Genomic DNA, 23,162 nt, shown 5'->3' on the forward strand with positions numbered 1-23,162 from the left:
GAAAAATCGAAAAATTGAAACACTGAAAAACTGAAAAGCCGGGAAACTAACATTGACAGATCGAAAAATTGAAAAATTAAATATGGATAAACGGAAACAGTGAAAACCAAAAAATTGCAAAGCGAAAAATTGAAAATTTTCACATTGTAAAAAAAAAATATAAAATTAGAACATTGAAAAACCGCAACATTGAAAAAAGAAATGAAAAATCGAAAAATTATAAATTGAAAAGTGGTGAAATTGCAAAATTGAAGGGGAAAATTGAAAAAACTGAAATTAAAAAAAAAGTGTAAAAATGAAAAATTGATGAATCGAGAAAAATTGAAAACTCGGTTTAATCATTTTTCGTTTCCTCAACTTTGGTTTTTTTCAATTTTTCGACTTCTCTTCGACTTTTCGATTTGTAGTTTTTCAATTTTGCAATTTTTAGATGTCTCAGTTTCCCAATTTTTAATTCTTCAAGTTCTTGATATCAATTTTTCATTTTCCAGAAAATTTAAATTCCGTTTTCTCGATTTCACATTCACACATTTCACACATTTCATTTCCTTTATTTTTTCAATGTTTCTTCTGCTTTTATAATTTTCTGTTTATTGAATCTTTCATCTTTTGATTTTTCCAATTCCTTCATTTTCCAATTTCTTTAATTTTCAAGATTTCAATTTTACAATCTTCCGTTCTTTCTATTTTGCACTTTTCCGTTTCTCAATATGTATTTGATCTTTTGATTTCTCAATTTTTCGATTTATCGAAGGTTTTTTATTTTTTATTTTTCAATCGTACAATTTTGCAATTTATTCATTTTTTATTTGAAAAGTTGAAAAATCGAAAACGTAAAAAATAATAATGGTAATAAAAATGATGAATCGAACGATTGAAAGAAGGAAGAACGAATCGAATTGACAAATTTGAAAACCTAAAAATTGTAACAACGAAAAATTATAGATGGAATCGTCAAAATTGAAAAACCAAAAAACTGTAACATTGACACTGAAAAATCAAATATCGATAAATCGAAACACTGAAAACCGCTAAAAAAGAAAAATGATAAAATTAGAACATTGAAAAAATAAAGAAATGAAAAATCGAAAAATTATAAACTGAAAACAAGTGAAATTGCAAATCGAAAAATTGAAGAGGGGAAACATTGAAAACTCGGTTTCATAATTTTTCGTTTCTTCAATATATCTGTTTCAAGTTCTAGATCTTAATTTTTAATTTTCCTAAATATTGACCTTCCATTTGCTCGATTTCACATCACAAATTTTCATTTTTTCATTTCCTTTATTTTTTCAATGTTTCTTTCGATTTTATAATTTTCAGTTTATTCAATTTTTCAATTTCTTGATTTTCCAATTTCTTTAATTTTCAATATTTAAATTTTACAATATTTCGTTTTTTCTATTTGGCACTTTTTCCTTTTTTTTAAGTTTCTCAATATTTGATTGATATTTGGATTTTTCAATGTTTCGTTTCTTCAATTTTTCTAGGTCTGATTTCCAATTATTAGGTTTATCAAAGTCTGTTCTGTATACGTTTTTTCGTTTTTGATTTTTCAACAGTACAATTTTGCAATTTATTCATTTTCTTTATTCGAAAAGTTGAGAAATCGAAAAATTAAAAACCGGAAAACTAAAAAATCGGAAAACTAAAAAACCGGAAAAAATTTAAAAATCAACAAAAATTGGTGAAACATTGTAAAGAAGAAAAAACGCAACGAATCGAAAAGTTTTAACACTAAAAATTGTAAAATCGAATATATAGAATCGTCAAAATTGAAAAGCCGAGAAACTACCATTGAGAGATCGAAAAATTGGACATTTTTCGCATGAAAAAAGAAAAATTAGAAAATTAGAACAGTGGAAAACCGCAAAATTTCTAAAAATAAAGAAAAAAGAAAAACGGAAACGAAACATTGCAAGTAAAAAAAATAAAGAAATGAAAAATTAAAAATTGAAAACTAGTGAAGTTGAACAAATCGAGAAATTAAAACATTTAAAAGTTTGAAACTCAGAAAATTGCAAATCGAGAAATTGAAGAGGGAAAACATTGAAATTAAAAAAGATGTAAGGAGTATATTATAAAATCGGCACATCGAAAAATTAAAAATTGAAAACTCGAGAAACTTTAAATCGAAAAATTTCAAAATCTAAAAAGTGGAGAAAAAAAATAATGAAAAATTGAACTGAAAAATTCAAGCCAAAAAAAGCTGGGGGAGTGTTATTTACGCCACTGATTTTTCCTTAATAGAGTTTATCATAAAACAGAAAATCCAGACAATTTTAATAGTTTTTCAAAAAATCGCGATTTGTTGGGCTGCACTTACTAACTTCGAAATTTTTTAGCCACACTATAAGCCGTTTTAAAAATAAAAATTAGCAAGGTATGGCATTATCTTATAGGATAAAATTTTTAAAACAAATAGTAAAACTTCTATCTAAGTATGTGGGGTCAAAAATATGGAGGTCATTTTTACACTCCAGGTGATGCGAGTTTGCTTATCAATATTTTTTTATCTATTTACATGATAAACCTGACGCAAATCAAACACTTCGGTTTTATCTCTCTAACCAACAGTCAACAGACAAAAAGACGCCACACAGACAGAAAACCGAGACCGTATTTTTTTCTATTCCATTTTGACAAATTAATTACATCTAAGTTTAGCTCAGCAGAGATTACCTGACACGACTGAAAGTTGCACACTAAATCTTTAAATGCATTAAAACCGGATCAATGCAATAAAAAATCGAGTTTTAAGTGAAACACAAAACATCGCTTTCATTAATTTTTGAAATAGTTAGCATATTTTGCTTATTTATGTGCATACCTGAAGAGAATTTCATTATTGATAACATCATCAAAATTTATTTTAAATATGCATTTTTGATTGCGAAGTCATAAATACCATACAAATTTATACATTAGCATTACTATTAAGCATAGCATTATTATTCAACCAACAGAATGTTAAATAATTCTACTTAAAAAAAACTTGAACATTTATTTGCAAAACAAGTTAATTTGCCCATGGAGAATATTCATAATAAGCACTTATTCTTTAACTACGCTGATAATAATATCAAAGAAATTACTACAAGTTTCCAAGAAAAATTTAAATATGCTAAACATATGTAGAAGCAAAAACGAACCTCAAATGTGCCAAAACCCTTGTAATTATTTTTAATATCACTGATATTGTAAATATATTAGAAATAAAAAAGTTAGCACATATTGTTTTTGGCTTGTTTATCAGCACAATGGTAGCAATTTTCCTTTACCCACGCTGTACCTCACGATAGACATTTTTAATAATGGTAATTTTGTATGTAGACCTATATTCGTAACGATTACGTTGTTTTGTAATAGCATTTAAAAATAAACTTTACTGTGGATTACGATATTTTTAACGTAATTTTTAGAACAACTGGTAATTTCAAAACTAAATCATAAATACCAGTAATTAATCATACACTACCAAAAGTACAGTAAAAAGATTAAGCCTTATCCAGCACCTATAGTCTATACTTAGCAATTTATTGTTATAATCTCGATCACTCTTTCCACTTTTGCATCACCACGTGGACATAACAACAATAACAAAAACTTTTTCAGCTCTTCCTCGCCAACAAACCCACAAATAAAAATGCATCAACGTCACTCTATGCTCTCATTTCTTTGTCCCCAGCTGGCGCCTCACGTCTGCGATTAAAACAGCAAACCGATTTCCCCAAAACTCGTTAAAAGTTGAGCAAAATTTCGGCCATTCATCACGAATTCAAGTGCGTTTCGCAACGAAACGAGCAATTATCCACAAACCGGCGGCTGGCAAGGGACCTCGACGTCTCCTACAAAAATACATCCTCTAGTGTTTACCTTCGGTGATCCAGTCACGTGGCCGTCGGATTCGAACCGAAATATTTAGGCTATAATCACGATCTAAAAATACCGGTGTTGTTTAATAAATTTAAACGACGTCAACGGCCATCGTTAATAATGGTCATTATTCTTTCCAACAACGGTGACTATGCAACTAGGAAATAATAAAAGATGCATAAAAACGCCCGTTCGCTCACCGACCTTATTAACATTTCCCTGTTTGATTATCCAACTCGCGATTTCAAGGCCTGCGTTATTTCCATTTGTTGTTGTTGACTCGGATTCTTATGGTTCGACAACAAGGAGATTACGTCATGGCGCGACGGACATCTGGATGAAACGCTGGTTCGGGTGGAAACGGGAAACGATGAGGGGCAAATTAATGGAGGAAATTGGAGCGACGCAACAGTGCTAAGGAATTTTTAAAATCGACTATAGTCTAGTTGACTTTGAACTGAATCTGGAAAACCCAAACAAATCAAAACCAATGTTGCCATTTTACGGCGGCAATCGACATTTTCATTGTGTGCGAAATCCCATCATTACCCCTTGGTTACTCAAGATTACAAAATTATGTAGTTTATGTAAACAATAATAATATAAGCTAATAATATCTACAATTTTAAATTTGTGATTTGATAGAATCATTATCTATCAATAAGAGATGGTAATTCTCATGTGACGACCATTATGCTTGATCTTAAGGTTAAAAAATGCCCTCGGCGATCATTGGAAAACGCCAGAAACAACTGTAAATCAAGATTGTTTACATTTAAATTTCAGCGTTCTCTAAACATTCGTGGAAATAAAATAGGGCAGTTTGCAGTATGAGCCAAAGACGACTGTTGCAGTTTCACGTATTTTGTGTTGCCTAGTCGCACTCAATCCCGTTCCACACACTCAAACACCGTGCATTCAAGTGCATTTTTCTAAAAATCAATTACCCGAAGAAAGTGAAACTCCACCACGTAACAATCGCTCCTCTAGAAGCCAACAACCAGACGTAACTTTTTCCCTAATGCGCGTTCGTCGCGTCTTATCACACTTCCTAGCACTCACCCATTAGCAAACCCACTTAACTCCTCTCCTACAATCATCGGCTTCCATTTCTTGGACAAACAACACTCAACAAGTGTTATCTCACCTTGGAAACACGATGACACTAAAGATGAGCCGGTACGTTTCTTTTTACGGCGTTTCCTCTTGGCCTCCTCCTTGCGACGGGCTAGTTCTTTGGCGCGGGCATCGGCGTCCATCTGGTCGCCGCTGTCGGAGGCGGATCCTCCACCGCCCGTGCAGCCCCCGATGCTGTCGCCATTGGTAACGCCGCCATTGCATTCTGAAACAACGACCGATGTTCAGTTCATTTTCAGCATGTGCAGCGATGATGAAAAACCCGCAGGCCTATAACGGAGGCCTCGCCCAGGTTGTCGACCCCTTGCGACACTTTTCTTGCTTTTTCGAAATGAAATATGGGCAAGGACGGTGGCCATGGGAGGTGAGCTAATTTTGACGCGGGCTCGGTGGGGATTAAGTACGGGATTTAAATCGACTCTGTGCTAATGGGAGGTTATGAGCGAAGTTGAGGTTATTCGCTGGGGACGCCACTGGTTAAAGGGTTTTATTTGACAAGTTTATCTAAGTAGCGAGCAAGATGTGTCAAGTGTCACTCTTTATATACCCATTTATTAAAGCACGTTACGTTATTTCCTCTAAAGATTAAAATATGTGACGGTAAAAAAGAACCCAATAATGAAATGAGCAAAAAAAGCGATCGAGTTTTCTTTGAAATTGGAAGATAGAATGGTAAATAAATACGAAGTTCAACTTTATGATCAAAGATAATTTTTTCTTTATCGGGTGTTACTAAAAAAAAAAGATTCATCGTAAAACTTATCATTCAATTAATATATATATAATACCATGAGATAGCACCTATAAAACTATTAAATATCAACAACATAAAAATTTCAACTATGCTACACAAAGCATCACCGGATCTAATTTTTTTTCTTGGAAAGTGCATTTTTTTATTTTGAGATCTGCATTGTCCTTTGTTCTTCCATATTCCATGTTTACAGTCTCATAAAATTACATGTCATTATTTTTACTTCCTGAACGTGAACTAAGGAAGTGTTGTATTGTAATCGATTTTTATCAAATTTTATATATGTATTAGTAATATCGTATAGATGGGAATCATTAACCAAAATTTCGATAAACATTCCCACCAACAATAGGATGAAGGCAATTCCAACATTTAAATTAGTAAATATTATTTCAATTTCATAAAATAAGATAATCCTTCACGTGTGGCTTATGAATTCGTGTCCAGTTTTTAACCCCAGAGATCCAAATTTTTAACTTTGAAACTGTAAAAGTGAATGCTCTGGAATCTTGCAAACGTTTTAAGCTTATTGAAATATGCAAAATATTATGACTCTATAATTGTGGTTTCTCAATGCAGTCATAGATTTTAGAATTAATTATACAGCTGACTCAAAAAAAAAATCACATTTTTTAAATTTTGCAATTTTTGGATTGCTCAAATATCCGATTTTCCGATTTCTTTAATTTCCACTATTTTAATTTTACAATATATACATATTTTTGTTTTTTGATTTGAAGTTTCTCAGTTTTTAGTCTTTAGATTTTTCGTTTGTTCTTGATTTCCAATTTTTTGATTTTTCAATTTCACAATTTTGGATTTTTTTAATTTTTCAATGTTTCGGTTTTATAATTTTTGGTTTTTTCAATTTTTCAATTTCTCGACTCCCAAATTTTAAAATTTTTCCTTTCTTCAATTAAATTATTTGATTCTTCAGTTGATCATTTTTTAATTATTTGTTTCCTCACTTTTTCAAAGTCTTAATTCCTATCTTTCAATTTCCAGATTTATTAATGTTTCCATTTCCCTTATTTTTTCAATGATTCTTTCGATTTCATAATTTTTTGTTTATTCCACTTTTCAAAATTTCAATCTTTGGCTTTTCCATCTCTCGACTTTGATTTTTGCATTTTTTAAATTTTGCAATTTTTGGATTTCTCAACTATCCGATTTTCCGATTATTTTAATTATCAATATTTTTTGTTTTTTTGTTTAAGTTGCCCGGTTTTTAATCTTTCGATTTTTCGTTTGTTCTTGATTTCCAATTTTTTGATTTTTCATTTCACAATTTTGCAACTTTTCAATTTTTCAATGTTTCGGTTTCATAATTTTTACGTTTCTTCAATTTCTCGACTCCCAAATTTTTAAACTTTTCGTTTCTTCAATTCTTCCATATTATTAAATTATTTGATTTTGCAGTTGCTCAATTTTTAATTTTTCGTTTTCTCAATTTTTCAAAGTATTAATTTTTATTTTTCATTTTCTTAATTTTTTTCAATGATTCTTTCGATTTCAAAATTTTTTGTTTATACTATTTTTCAATTTTCAAATTTTCAATCTCTGGCTTTTCAATATCTGAACTTTTTAATTTTTGAATTTTTTTAAATTTTGCAATTTTTGTATTTCTCAACTATCCGATTTTACAATGCATACTTTTGTTTTTTTTTATTTTAAAGTTTCTCAGTGTTTAATCCTTCGATTTTTCGTTTTTTTTTTCATTTTTTATTCGAAAAGTTGAAATATCCAGAAATTAAAGAGCGAAAACTAAAAAATTGAAAAAAAAAGAATTGCAACTCGAAGAACTCCAGAAACCAAAAAGTAAAACATTGAAAACTAAAAATCGAAAAGCGAAAAAATTAAAAATCGAATAAACGAAAAAGTTTTCAAATCAATTTTACCAATTTTGAAAAATTCAAAAATGGTAAAATTGCAAATGAAAAACTGAACAAACAAAAAATTGGAAAATCGTGAAACTGAAAATGTAAATTTGAAAAAACGGAAAATTGAAAATCGAAAAAACGAATCGAATCGAAAAATTGGAAAACCCAAAAACCACTAAACCGAAAAATTATAGAATCGTCAAAATTGTGAAGTCGAAAAATTGTAAGATTGAAAAATTAAATATCGGAAAATTAAAAATCAAATAAATGAGGAAGTTTTAAAATGTATGTAACAAATGACAAAAAATGGAAAAACCCTCATATTGTAAAATTCAAAAATTTTTAAAATTGTAACCATTACATATTTAAAATGAAAGCTAGAGCAAATCAAAAACTGAAGACACGAAAGATTAAAAATTAGAAAAACGGAAGACTTAAAAATTGAACAATCCAAAAACTGAAAAATTTCACAATAAAAAGGGACAAATTATTATATCCGATCCTTGAAAAATCCAATAATTGAAAAAATAATGAAAACAAAAAAACGAAACGAAAAACTGAAGAAACAAAAAATCGAAGAGTTGAAAAATTAGCCAAAATCGCATTTTTTTAAACAATTTTTCCAAGAAGCGGCATTTGTTGGGCTTAACAGTGAAATATTTCTTCGACCACGTCTCAAAATGTAACACTAATGTTATAAACGAAAAATAAAAATTTTTTTGGTGCCCCAATCGGTGAAATTAGTTTTTAATTGAATCGTTCCTTGACGTCATGGCATCGTTAATGTAAAACCCAGCTGACACGACATTAAATTTATGGCCAAATTTAGTGATCATAAAATCCGATAAAAACGCAATCGAAGATTTCATTTTTCCCATATTAGAAATTAATTTAGTTTTAAAATTAGTGTCAAACGGCCGGACAATTAATTATCATCTCACAGTTAAATCCAAAAATTGAAAAAATGGCACCAAGCTTTGGGTATTTCTTTTCTTACTAAATTTCAAAATGAGGTTATGTTTTGTGACACAATTTTTTACCATATTTGTATGTGTGTAATATTACGGAAACGCATAAATATAACCGTTTGCATTACAATTTCGATTTCTAATGTACTCGAGAGTGAAAATTAATTCAAAAAGGAAAAAAACAAACACACTTCTGCTCTAGTCCAAGAGTTTTATGTATTTCATATACGCATTTTTTGACTTAGTACAAATAATAATAACACAAACTTTTTGTAAAATTAACTTTCCTTCTTTGAACTTTGCGCCACTAAAATAGCAAAACTTTTCCCTGTTGATTTGTTTACAATAAAAACACGACTTTTGCATTCCGAGTCCCGATTTCTTGGTAACTGTAACATTTTATCATAATTAGCTGTTCTATAATTATTTTCCTCTGTTTTTGATTGTGTTGAATAAACAGAAAGCTCTCTGCAACACACAAATTGTGCTAAAAACACGTTTACTCTGTTTTCTCTTACATATTTTTTTGCACTAAAGCCAGTATAAAAAACCTCAAGATTAAATAGTTAAAATAAACAAAAACAAAATAATAAAATACAAACCGACGACGGGTACATGTGTGTTAATATTTTACTGCGAACTTGCTGACCTTACATTATATTCAGTCCTCTTTTTTAATTTTATCTGTGCAATAATAAAACTGTGCATTTACTCGTTTTTTGCAACGATCTCATTAGTTCCACCTAATCAGTTAATTACTCTCAGCACTCGACATTTTTTCACCTTGATTCAGAATACTAACTAGATAAAAATAAAAAAAATGTGATCGTTAATTCAAGCACGTGTTTTAGCTGGCAATTTTAGACGCAGAAACAGTTGTGGCAACAAATTAATTCAAAGACGCCATCTAACACAAACAAGCTTTACTCCTGCACCGAAATGTCAACCGAATCAGACAAATGTGAAGGAAGTTGGCATTTATCGCGGCTTGTAAGAACAGGAAGTTCGGTACTAATCCGAGATAAATTAACAGCGCAAAGTCGATTGAGCCGTAAAAACAAAAGGTCTGTAATTATTGCAAATTCAATTTCGGGAAACCACTAATTAATGCCATAAATTGTGGATCCAGCTCCACCCGCAACGTCTCGACAGCCATATTAATCGGGAAGTGAACCCTTGAGAGGTGTTCCACTTTCGGTTAATCTAACATTAATTGAACCGCGTTTTGGGCTTGTGTCTGACTCTCCCACACTCAGGAGTAGAAAGTTGCCACGGCGATGTATGCACGACCTGTCAAAGAACCGTCCATATTTTATATCTGCCAGTGGCGTATCACGTTTGAGCTCGAGGCGGAAATCATCACTGGCCATTACTTTGTGATGAATGTACATTTTACAACCCGGAAAGACCAAAGACGAAATTTCCACGGAAAAGAGATTTCCGTCGAAATTACATAATCGATAAAAATACACCACGATATTGAAAATCTGCCAAATAATCAGCACGTGCTTGGATTAACGACCACTTTTTTTTTTATATTTATATCTATTGAATATTCTAAATCAATATTTTGGTTTGGTTTGTGTTGACAGATCGGAACAGCGTGAGAAACCCACACAATTTCAAAAAGAAAAATCACACAACAAAAGTGGAGTCAATTTATGATAATACTCGCTACCGCTGGCAGCCGATATTCAAGTAAAGATTGATTGCAGTTGCGCCTAGTTTTAAACGGCGCCTCCGGCGCCTCCCATTGTCTACGCCGCTGCAATATGCAAATAAATATTGTTCGTGACGTCAGCCTTAATTAGCTATACATTAGGAGGCGGTTGATGTTAATTTATGTTTATGTTCTTACGTTCCACATTTGGCCATTATCAATTCAATAAACAAGATACTTGATTACCAACTCACGTTGTCAATGGCGACGACGCCATCACCAAGGCCTGCTTTCTTCCCACAAGCGGTCTCCGCCTTTTCGATTGTTTTCCACCTGCTGCCACGTTGACTCGATAGTCAAGGTTTAAAAAATGACGAGAAATGATAAACGAAAGCTGGTTTCTACGTGGCGGGATTGGCGAGACGCCAGATCGTGTTTCTAATTTTGGAGGAAAATGGATTTTCTCCGTGTTTTTGTTTACGGATTCCGGGGATGCCGCGCCCGGAAGGTTGCGATGGGGACGCGGACCAGGGGCGGAAATTTGAGCGCGCAGAAAGCTCGTTAGTTAATTTGAAACACATTTTTTTAAATACTAACGATTTTTTACTCTTTCAATCTGGAGATTTGATTAATCGGGAATAACTTGAAGTTTCAAAAATCAATTTAGCTATTCTCCGGGCGTAACGTTTCAATTTTGGGAGCTTTTGACCGTCGTTTTCAAGGTGACACCACTACAGCTGATTTTATGATCTATTTACGCTCAATATTATCATTTGCTGATTCATACTAATCCAATAGATATCCCTTTGTTTAGAAGTTCGTCATTTGTTATTAATTGACGCAAACGCATCAAAACAAGATCAAATTAAAGCAGTGCTAAGAAACGATGAAATTTGTGGTTACCTGTAAATAGGGCGAGTCTTCTGAGAGGTCACATTACAAGTCTTTAATTTGGCAGATGAGTGACAGCAAAACTTAATATGACTTGATTCTGCCGAGTTTCCACGGTAAATTTCGGTGTTGGTGGACCTTTAAAATGCGAACAGAGTTATGTACAATTTAGAATATGGATAAAAAACATAAGTCAATTATAAAAAAAAATAATTTGTTTCTTCTTCGTTTTTAGTCATCATGTAGCTTCTCCTGGTAGAACTATTATTTTGTTCACATTGAAAACACTCCAACTTTCCCCGATAACAATAAATATTTTTGCTTCACTTGTCACGAAAGCTCTTGGCAATTTTTTGCATTCAAACTGACCTTCGCTTTTGAAATTGTTTTGTATTTTGCTTAAATATCATTGATCTAATTACGTTTTCGTTGCATAATTCTTACGGTCTGACCAGGATCTTCTAGAATGTAACCTTAGCGTGAGTTGGCTGTACTAAACGTTATTTAGCACATGTAAACCCACCAATTACATTTATTACAAAAAACGACTTAGCACGTTCTCGCAAATGTTAGAATTTTGTAACTTTTTGGTTAAAAAAATTTTAGCCACAAAAAATAATAGTCGCGACCTCCATTCATTACAAAATTTTGGATACAGCTTCAAGGACCAGAGGCATTTTTAAAATAGCTTTATCTGAATTTAACTGCTGAAATAATCAACAGGTGGCTGACACAAGTTAGAGAATTGTGTGGATTTTTGTAAATATGTAAAATCGAAACGAGAAAATTAGTTGACACAAAGTTTCAGCAATTTTGTTAGTATGATGACTAAATTAAAAAACTAGTAGCACATCAACTTGAATGCCGGTATGCAAACAAACTTGTGCATAATTGTTACAACAACAAAAACAATGTTTAAGCTTTTTCTCTAACATTACACAAACCGGTGATAAACTGAAATTAGACCCTTTTTGACCTCAACCCAAGTATTGCGACAAGAACAACAAACATTGCGCCAACTGTTTGATCTGACGACAAGTGACATTTCATGTGGCAATAGCCCTAAAACCTGAAGCTAAAACGTGACAAAAATCATTTTTTCGTGTATATGATTAATCACTCTCGTAATTGAGTTGTTCTAATTTGAATATGAATCTACGCGAGGTTAATCTATGGTAATTTTCGTGTCCCTTGTATGTCAAATGCCGGTTGTATTTGATCGGCTCACAAAAACCGTTTTAATTATCACAAGTCGACCTTTTTGTACTAGCATCTCTGGAAGGTTTCACATTCTGACAATATTTAATCACAAGGAGCGGCTTCATTTCCCAAGTTTGTTCACGACAGTTCGTTACGCAACCCAGTCTAGTTCACCCCAATACCCGTACAAAACAACTTAATTGCATCGAAAATGTTTGTTTACAAGCTACTAATTGTGAGTTCTTTCAAAACCATAAAATATGTATCGATTGCGTCACGGCTGGCATTTCAATCGCTCGGAAAATGGGTTGAAAAAGCCACGGTTCGAACCTCCCAACGGAACAACAATTAAACGAGAAAACGACCACAACACATCATTGTTTATTGTTTTATCAGTTCCAGGTCATACAGCCGATGAAAACGGAAGATAGACATGCAAGTGCCTAATGCGGTTAATGAAAAAACCGAAACGTGTTGCGGATTTCCAACCGAAAACAAACGGACCGTTGGCTTTTTTGGCGCATTTTCGGCCAATAATCAGACGATGAACCCACGGCGTTGCCAACTTGCGAAAATAGAACAGACAAAGGAGATGTGCGTTTTCCATGAATTGCAAAAACGGGAGCTGACGACAAGGTCTAAATCGTCTACATTTGCATCGGAGGGTTCTTTGATCATAAAGGAGACATTGCCGAGATTTTCCTTATACACTCAACACAAAGACCGCGCATTTTACAAAAGGAGTGAAACGAGAACTGTCAAACTCAAAAGCCGGCCGCGGTTATTAGTGGAAAGAATTTTAAAGATCGGGGGCCTGAGTTCCAATTAAAATTAATTTAATTAGGCATTAATTCGATGATTACTTCGTGACGTTGATTAGCAAGGCACGTCTTCTTGCGTCATAAAGGGGATCTCAAGAATTCAATTCAACGACTTTTCCATGTTTAATGAATTTCTTCGGGTTTTTTAAACGACTGCGTAAAATGTGGCAGACTGTAACACTTTTAATATTTCTATTATGCGGCCGCTTGCTTGCCAACTTCAAAATCATATTTTAATACTCTTCCCAAAAATGCAAATCAGGATTAGCAGCATTATAACATAACACTGATAGCACAGGATTACCATCAACGAAGGAACTACTATCAAAAAATGTTAATAATCCTTGTATTGTTTTCTTATCTACCTGTTCTGGCCCTATTTTCAATGCTGCTTCACCTGATTCACCTAAATAGAAGGGTAAAAAGATTATCTGCCAAAAGATAATATGTACTTTTATGTTACGTCTGCCACTTCTATTTAGTTTTTCAAAGCAAACTCAACGGTTCATTTTTACGGTTCTAAATGGTTCTTTTATCGCTTTTTGGCTAATCTATCAAATGCCTACACGAATGCACCGATTTGAATTAAATTTGAAATTTAAATGCGTCTACAAATTATTATCGTTATCGTATGTCAGATTTTATGGACTGATTTGCCTCGTGAAACAGTAATTTTATTGAAACTAATGTATTTGTAATGCATGACTCAACGAATTACCTTAAAATAGTAGGTGTTCCAAAATATGGATATGTACCAACTTGGTAATTTGTATTTCCGAATCATTGGGTCTAGTCACGCTATGGAAATGGTCCTTTACCATTTGAGCTTGACATTACCAAAAAGTACAAAACCACGTTTGTTTTGACAGGTATAATTTAGTGCAGACTTATAGAAATTAAAAATTACCAAAAACAAGTCAAAACGTGTTCGATCTTGTCAAAATGAATCTATTTATAACAACAATGAAAATCACCTTCCCAGTCATGTGAACACAATCAGGTATAATTTTAAAAATAGCCTGCTACCTTTTTCAACTTCCTTGCCGGGAAGTCGTTAATTTCAAGGATAGTTCCTGCACATGTGGCAAATCGCAATTTTCAACAGTCTCTTGGGCTCGGCTAACCCCTAATTTTTTTTCAAGCCACTTGTATTTCCTTCATTCAAACTAAACAATCGACTCTTTAATCGATCTTACAAACTGTTATATCATCTCTCCTCGACTTCTGGTTGATCGATTGATAAGCTCCACAGTATGTCAACCGTTACAACATGTACATCTTAAGCCAGAGAAACAAACCGTTGATTTAATCTTTGTTTATGTTTTTATCCACAACCGCCTCATCGGTTCATTATGCACTGGAAACTCCGGCGAGTATTGATCGGGCCGTCAAAGTCTTTGATTAAGGGCTCCACATGACGTCATCGGGATCTCACGGAAAAGGAATAGCGGAAACAAAACAAAATGCAGGTGTAACCTCACCACTGTTTTTGTAATCTAGCTTTAGTTATTTCTAGTCTAAAAACGGTCTTTTGATGAAGGACTATGAATTGAAAAAAGCCATCTACTGAGTATTGAAACTTTTTGCTTTGTGTTAAAATAAGTCCACGCCACGTAAAACCGTGGTTTAGTAAAATTCCCGGTTTGTGGATTTCGGGCGCCCACAGCAAGGTGCTCACCGGCCCAATTCCACAAAGTAGAACAAAGTATATAAATAGTGTTTTTTTATGTGTCATCAGGTGCTACCCTTGTTATAGCCGGTGAGTCGAGCCTCCGGTCACGTCTCCGCACGGCCTGTTAGAACCGGTGCGTGCGCTTAAAAACGTATAATTGTCGTTTTAATCGTAGAAACTGGTGATATTGTCGATCACGACGTTCGTGCAGCAAATGCAAAGCCAACAACCTCTTTCAATTCGTTTCACAACAATGAAGGAGTGTTGCGAATTACGACATTGATTCAGCGCGATTTTCTCGTCGTGTAGTCCGGAGCTCCGGACGTAAACAAATCCGGCAGGCCAAAATTGCGCGAGCAAACCGGTTATGGTTATTTATTCTGGAAAAATGACGTAACCTACGCAAGAGTATCGACAATTTGGACATCCCACAGCAGGAACGCACAAAGACAACACACCAGCGGTCCCCAAACTTCTCTTAACTACACACCTGGATCGTAGTTCTCCGCTTCTTCCAAAATCCTCTCGACCATTTTTCGGTTGCTGCGTAATGTGAAAAAGAAAAACCTGGATGTGATCGCTTCCTTTTCGGAAGTGGATTTATCGAAGCTGGTGCTACGACGGCCCGGTGTCACAGATAATGATAATTTGTTTTGTAGGCACAAAGAAAAGGATTTATCGGTTTTGTCACTCTATCTACCCATCTTGCAATCCGCACTCCACTGATGTTAAATTCCGACTGCTTTATTTTGTGTTCACCGAGTCACGGCATCGTCGACGGTCACGTAGGCGCGATGGTGCGCACGCGTATCGTGGGGCTTACGTGGGATCGTATGATTCTGTTTGTTGTGTTGGGAGCACTGAGACGGCGATGCTCCGGGTTTCTAGAACGATTCGATTCTCCACGGGCTTAGTTTCGAACTTTTCTAGATTAAACGAGGACCATTCCGAGGGTGAGCCCTGTTTCACAGTGGTTGCGTTCTGTGACCGAAACCGCAGATCAATTATCATAAGTTTGGAAAGATCTAGAACGTTCTCTCGATTCACCTGTGAATAGCAGGGTTTCTAGAACGTTTTGAATCCCCACAGTCACACTTTCCGTCCTGTGTTATCTACATCACCCGGAAGGTTTCAACCCGGAACGAAGATGATCCTTGCTCCGGGCCACTCTTCGCAGCTGCTGGATTTTGCCAGCGAAGCGGCAATCAATTATCATAATAACGTTCACCGTTTTGCGGAGATCTAGATTCTAGAATGTTTCTTCGAATTCACGTGGAATTGCAATGTTTCTAGAATTACTACTCCGCTCACTGTGGCAGGATTTTTCGTGAAATGGACAAGATTTGGGAATATTCACAGATCTGACCAAAGCGAATCGGATAACTCCAACCGTGAAACGATTTATTTAAAGACCTTTTGTTACGAGGTGCAACTGTAAATGGATTACAGAAACACTTAGTACCTAAGCTCGAACTTAAGCCTTTTACTATTCTCACCGGAAGGTGAATGCACACAAGTAAATATACAATAGTAATTTACACAACTAGTTCGGGATAGCCTGCTTCCCGCATGAACGCTTGTTTGCGGCACGACCGAAGGGAGTGCCGCATTTGCGTGAATGCGGGAAGCAGGCTCACGAACGTGTTGTGTACAATATTTTTTGCGACGAATAAACCTTTAAACTGAAGAGATTAACTGTGAGTTATTCATAAACAACGCCATTGACAGCGCCGTCAACACGTCACAATGTTGACACTACCCGAGTATTTTAAGGTTACCATGGCAACGGGAAGTTAAATGCACGTGTGCGGGAAATTCGACGTCCCGCACTCTGGTGAATGCGCGAAAGCTATCAAAAAAGGTCATGAGTGCAAAAAGTAGTTTTATCCATCAGACGATTTCTTGTTCTGAATGAGCACCGATGATTCATGATATTCATTCGCATTTCATTATGAACCTACATTAATTAGAAAAATCAAAGAAAGGAACAAAATTCAAACCAGATTTTTTCACTGACCTTATTGACTCATTTTAAATATTTCAAGATGCTGAAAAAATAACAAGTTGCGTTCATCTGTTTTATTATCTTTATAATATGCCAATAAATCATGACCCAAAAAATCAAATTTAGAGTAGATTTTGTTTAATATGATGCAAGAAGTGATAAATAATTGTATTCAAACTTTACAAATCTAATCTATTGTTTCATTTTAAATCTTAGTAACCTTAATGGGGGGACATTTTCCGATCGTGATGTACACAAAAGAATCACTAGAACAAAAGTAGCCGTCTTAGCAAGATAACAATGACAAGCAGCTTTTCAATAAAGAATTTTGCTCTCTATATTTTTATTATTGTATTTTGTGCGTGGAGGGACCTGTTTTCGAACGTTTTCTTACAAATGAATTACTTTCTCTGTTTTGGCTGCGAGTACTATAAACTACGTGAGAATAAAAACTGGTCCAAGGTTATTTCGACAGAATTTCCCTCGCCCCTAAATTAACTCAACAAATCCCGCTTTTCCGAAAAATTATAAAAATTGTTTTAACTTGAATTTTTCAATTATTCAATTTTTTTTGTTTCTTCAGTTATTCGAGTTTTTAAGTCTAAATTTTTCAGTTTCCCAACTTTTCAATTTTTCGATGTTTCTATTTTATAATTTTTTGTTTTGAGATTGTAATTTTTCCTGGTTCTTGTTTTTTCAATTTTTTTTGTTTGAGATTTTTCAATTTTTAATTTTTTTGTTTCCTCAATTTTTAGATCCTCCAATTTTTCGATTTAAAATTTCCAGAGTTTTCAATTTTTAATTTTTCAATTCGGTATTTATTTTCTTTATTCAATTTCAATTTTTCGTTTCTTTAATTTTTCTTTTTTTTTGTTTCTTCGAATTTACGATTTGCAACTCTTCCAGATTTCATTTTTAAATTTTCCATTTTCTCGATGTTCCAAATATTAGATGATTTCATTTTTCATTTCTTCAAATGTTCGATTTGTAATTTTTAGTTTCGGTTTTACATTTTTTTATTTTTTTAATTTTTTGATTTTTCAATTTTACGATTTTCAATTTTTCAATTTTAGTTTCTTTAATTTTTCGTTTTTTCAAATTTTTCAGTTTCTCGATTTTTAAATTTTTCGTTTCTTCAAATTTTGGTTTGCATTTTACTAGCTTTAATGTTAAATATCTAATAATAATTACAATTTTAAATTATTTTAACTTTTTCAATTTTACCATTTTAGAACTTTTCCATTGGATTTGAAAACTTTTACATTTATTCAATAAATTTTTCACTTTTTGGGTACTTCATGTTTCAACTGTTCGATCTTTCAGTGTTACAATTTTTCGATTTTACAATTTTGAAGATTCTATAATTTTTAAATTTTACAATTTTTTGGTTTTTCAATTTTTCGATTCATTAATTTTTTCGATTTTACAATTTTGAAGATTCTATAATTTTTAAATTTTACAATTTTCGGGTTTTCCAATTTTTCGACTCATTAATTTTTTAGTTTTCAATGTTTCAAGTTTTTGTTTCTTCAGTTCTTCGATTTTCAATTTTTCCAATTTTTGGGTTTTCCAATTTTTCGATTCATTAATTTTTTAGTTTTCCGTTATGGTTTTTTATTTTCTTTATTTTTTCAATTATTGGATTTTTCAGTGTCGTTTTTTGTTTTTTTCAATGTTAATTTTTTCATTTTTTTGTTTACTCAATTTTTAGATTCTGTACTTTTTCGATTTAAAATTTCTCGAGTTTTCAGTTTTTAATTTTCTTATTTTTACAATTTTTCGATTTTTCAATTTTCCGATTTATAATCTTTTGTTTATTCAATTTCAATTTTTCGTTTCTTCACTTTTTCATTTTTTTCGTTTCCTAAATTTTACGATTTAGCAACTCTTCCAGTTTTCACTTTTAAAATTTTCAGTTTCTCGATTTTTCAATTTTTGTATGATTTCATTTTTCATTTATTCAAGTTTTTAGATTATAATTTTTCGTTTCGGTTTTACATTTTCTTTATTTTTCAATTTTTAGATTTTTCAATTTTACGATTTTCAATTTTTCGATTTTACAGTTCTAGGTTCTTTAATTTCTCGTTTTTTCAAAATTACATTTTTCAGTTTCTCGATTTTTCCATTTTTCGTTTCTTCAAATTTTGATATGCCATTTTACTAATTTTCATTTTAAATTTCTAATAATAATTATAATTTTAAATTAACTTTTTCATTTATTTGGATTTTAATTTTTTAGTTTTTGGGTACTTTGTGTTTCAATTGTTCGATCTTTCACTGTTACAATTTTACGATTTTGCAATTTTGAAGAGTCTATCATTTTTAGATTTTACAATTTTGGGTTTTCCAATTTTTCGATTCATTAATTTTTTCGATTTTTAGTTTTCAAGTTTCAATTTTTAGTTTCTTCAGTTCTTCGATTTTTAATTTTTCAATTTTCCGTTTTGGTTTATTTTTTTTTACTTTTTCAATTATTTGATTTTTCAGTGTGGTTTTTTGTTTTTTTCAATGTTAATTTTTTCAATTTTCGTTTCTTCAATTTTTTAATTTTAGATTTTTCAATTTTTCATTTTTTGGTTTCCTCAATTTTTAGATTCTGTACTTTTTCGATTTAAAATTTCTGGAGTTTTCAGTTTTTATTTTTTTTTATTCAGTTTATTTTCTTATTTTTACAATTTTTCTATTTTTTAATGTTCCGATTTTATAATCTTTTATTTATTCAATTTAAATTTTTCGTTTCTTCACATTTTCATTTTTTTATGTTTCTTAAATTTTTCATTTTTAAATATTTTAGTTTCTCGATTTTTAATTTTTGGATGATTTCCTTTTTCATTTTTTCAATTTTTCAAATTTGGTTTCGTTTACAGTTTCTTTATTTTTCCAACTTTTCAGTTTTTCAGTCAACTGATTTTATAATTTTTCTTTTTTCAATGTGAAAATTTTCAATTTTTGGATTTTTCAGTTTTGGTTTCTTTAATTTTTTGTTTTTTGAAATTTACATTTTTCAGTTTCCCCAATTTTTCAATTTTGCTTTCTTCACATTTTGATTTGCAATTTTACTAGTTTTCATTTTAAATATCAAATAATAATTACAATTTTAAATTATTTTAACTTTTTCAATTTTACCATTTTAGAATTTTCCCATTTTTCAATTATTGGCTTTGAAAACTTTTTCATTTATTCGATTTTTAGTTTTTAACTTTTTGGGTACTTAATTCTTCAATTGTTCGATCTTTCAGTGTTACAACTTTTCGACTTTACAATTTTAACGATTCTGTAATTTTTAGATTTTATAATTTTTGGGTTTTCCAATTTTTCGACTTTACAATTTTGACGGTTGTATAATTTTTCGATTTTCGAATTTTTTGATTCATTAATTTTTTTGGATTGTTAGTTTTCAATGTTTCAATTCCTTCAACTCAAGAGAGTTCTTTGATTTTCAATTTTTCGATTTTTCAATTTTTTGAATCAACAAATGGAAAAATTACAAAATTGTAAAATTGAAAAATCTACAAACAGGAAATCAAGAACTTGGAATACCGAAAAATTCAAAAATCGAAAGATTAAAAATTGAGAAACTTAAAAATCGAAAAAGTGCAAAACCGAAAAAACGAAATGTATTGTAAAACCGAAATATTGGAAATTAAAGAAATCGGAAAATCGGATAACTGAAAATCAAAAAAATTGCGAAATTGAAAAATTTTTAAATGGGAAATGATAAAATCGAAGGAAACATTGAAAAAATAAAGGCAATGAGAAACAGAAAAATTGTGTATGAACTCGAGAAAATGAAAATAAACAAAACGGGAAAATGAAAAATAAGAATCAGGAAAAACTAAAAAATTGAAAAATCAAAAATTGAGAAACTGAAAAATCGAAAAATTGAAACATTTTGAAGTTGATAAATTGAAAAAGTGAACAAATTAAAGTCGAAAAAACGAAAAATTATGAAACCGAAACATCAAAAAATGGATAAATTGTATGTATCATTAAAGAAAATGAATAAACGAAAAATTGTAAAATCCATTTTTTTCATATAATTGATAAAATCAAAGAAAAAGGAAACACGAAAAATTGAAATATCAAAAATTGGTTGAAGATAAATAAATTAAGATTTTTCGAAAAATTATAAGATTTGATTTTGCGAATTTTATTTTTGTATGATAACCGTTGTAGGTTAAAATAAATAGAGGTGTGTAGTTATTCTTGATTTAATGAATAAAATAAACTGTCTCATTCATAATTTTTTTTCAGTAACCCTGTATAAGTAATTCACAAGTTCAGGAGCATCTTATTTTATAGAATTACAACAAAATACATTACTGTAAATTTTAGAGATGACGTCATTCCATTGGTGGTGGTGGTGATTAGCCAAAATTTGGTTAGCGTTTTATCTCTACATGATATTACTAATATATGTACGTATAGACAGACAGACGGAGACGGGAGACCACTTTTTTCGTACTCTAGAGGTCATGAAACGTCGAAAAAACATGAAAAGTGGCAAGTCGTCAATTGATTCGATCATTGTCTTCCTTATAGTTTACGCTCAGGAAATAAAAATTAACATAATTAAAATCCAAAACAAACCGAATCTTGTTACCGATTTGGTCGAAATAAATTATTCGGAATTTGGGGCGTTGCAAATTTACGTCTAATTTTCACTCTCCTAGATTACAATCATTATTTATTTATACAACCACCGCCCTAACTTCCAACAGTAAACTTCTGCTCACTCCGGCATACCTTTATCTCAATAATTACACTTCTAATCTTCACAATTCCCATTTGAGCAACTGTTCTTTCTGCAGGTGCGAGTCCCTACGGACTTGTTTAATATGCTAATGATTTTCCTCATTTGGTAGGGTCTGGCTGTTCGACGTAAGCTCGAATTTTTGTCGCGCCCATGCAAGAAGTAGACCACCATACCACATGGGAGTATGCTGGAATGATAGACCATAAATTACGCCGCAGACAGGTTAGAGTGCGTCCCAAACAGTCTATGTCGAAATTGCTTCTTGATAATTTTTTCAACTCTATCGAAGCTGTGTGTTTACGTTATGCAGTGATAAACGGGAATTTTTCATTAAAACCACGTGGCGTTGCTTTTTTTAGACGGAAAGTTTATCATTTATTCATCGATTACAACAAAGCGTGCAACGCTGGTGGTTGATTCATTCGTTCAATATTTCGATCGTGGCCGAGGGCTTGCATCACCCTTGTTGGCTGCGGATGGGTTTGAAATTGTGCTTTGGGATGATGCAATAGCGCTACGTGTTGTAACGGGCGGTGTTAAATAAAACGGAGTGACTATTCGTACACACAGTATGTACGAATAGTACAAGAGCTATTCATACATCCAGTGTGTACGAATAACTACAGCGCTATTCGTACACACAATTGTACGCCCACACACGAATGATTCTGACTGTGCCTATTTTTCAGTTTGATTTCGTTAAATATTTAGTGACCATCATCAAATAGATAAAAGGTACGTGTATGTATATCAGTATCATTCAGTAATTACGTGTACTAACATAAGTCCAATCATAGCTTTGCAGATATAAGCATAACTTCAAACTTTAGCCGCCACAAATGTTCCCAACGTACCTTCAAACTCCAGACATTCCAGATCGAGTTTAATAATTTTTACAAGTACTGCACATCTTTTCTATAACAAGATAATAAAGTTACAATATGTTAACAGTCGGAAAAACTTTCGAAACTTACGAAGAGTGGCGCTAACTTTAAAAAATTACGAAGACATGAATTATATATATTTTTACAAAAGAATTAGTGTAACAATTTCCGAAGGAAAGAAGAAACAGGCCGCTAACTGTAGTGATGACGTGCAATATTATAAAATTGATTATGCATGTGCCAAAAGAGGTAAACATTTTAAGAGTAAATTAAAGAAGACACAAAACGATGCAAGATAATTGTCCAGCTAGTATAAAAATAAGTATTAACGATAATCATCAGTTATGCATTACAGAAATGCATAATCACAGACTTGAAGAATCCTCTTACAAATTTATGGCTAGAAATTGCAAACTGGATCCAAGCGACAAAGAAGAAATGGTGCATCTTATGCAAATGAAAGCCAATTCGAAAGACGCACAAAACTATATTATGTCAAAAACAAACAAAATCGTAACCCTGAAAGAAATATAAAGTCAATTGCTAAAGCACTATTAAACACAAACTCGAAGAGATTATCCCGAAACTTATTCAAGAAGGAGACTCAGTAAAAATTTTCCGAAATGGCGACAAAAATCTAAGAGCAATTTACTACCAA

The 23,162-nt window shown here is 32.2% G+C and overlaps 1 protein-coding gene across 4 annotated transcripts in view; it reads right to left on the reverse strand.

Annotated features, from left to right (window-relative positions):
• The window catches only part of LOC135141240 (MAP kinase-interacting serine/threonine-protein kinase 1-like), a 79,568-nt gene that overhangs the window by 9,441 nt on the left and 46,965 nt on the right, over positions 1 to 23,162 (reverse strand). For 2 of the 4 annotated variants that reach the window (XM_064072167.1, XM_064072158.1), the window contains exon 3: positions 5,024 to 5,218. In XM_064072167.1, the coding sequence (XP_063928237.1) occupies positions 5,024 to 5,218 (195 nt within the window). Of the gene's footprint in view, positions 1 to 5,023; positions 5,219 to 11,178; positions 11,305 to 15,349; positions 15,623 to 23,162 lie in introns of those variants that run through there. The other 2 variants (XM_064072176.1, XM_064072184.1) reach the window with 2 other exon arrangements.

The sequence above is a fragment of the Zophobas morio genome, unplaced genomic scaffold, assembly GCF_036711695.1.
Source record: "Zophobas morio isolate AGI-343-1 ecotype UQ-CSIRO unplaced genomic scaffold, CSIRO_AGI_Zmor_V1 ptg000004l, whole genome shotgun sequence".
NCBI lineage: Eukaryota > Metazoa > Arthropoda > Insecta > Coleoptera > Tenebrionidae > Zophobas > Zophobas morio.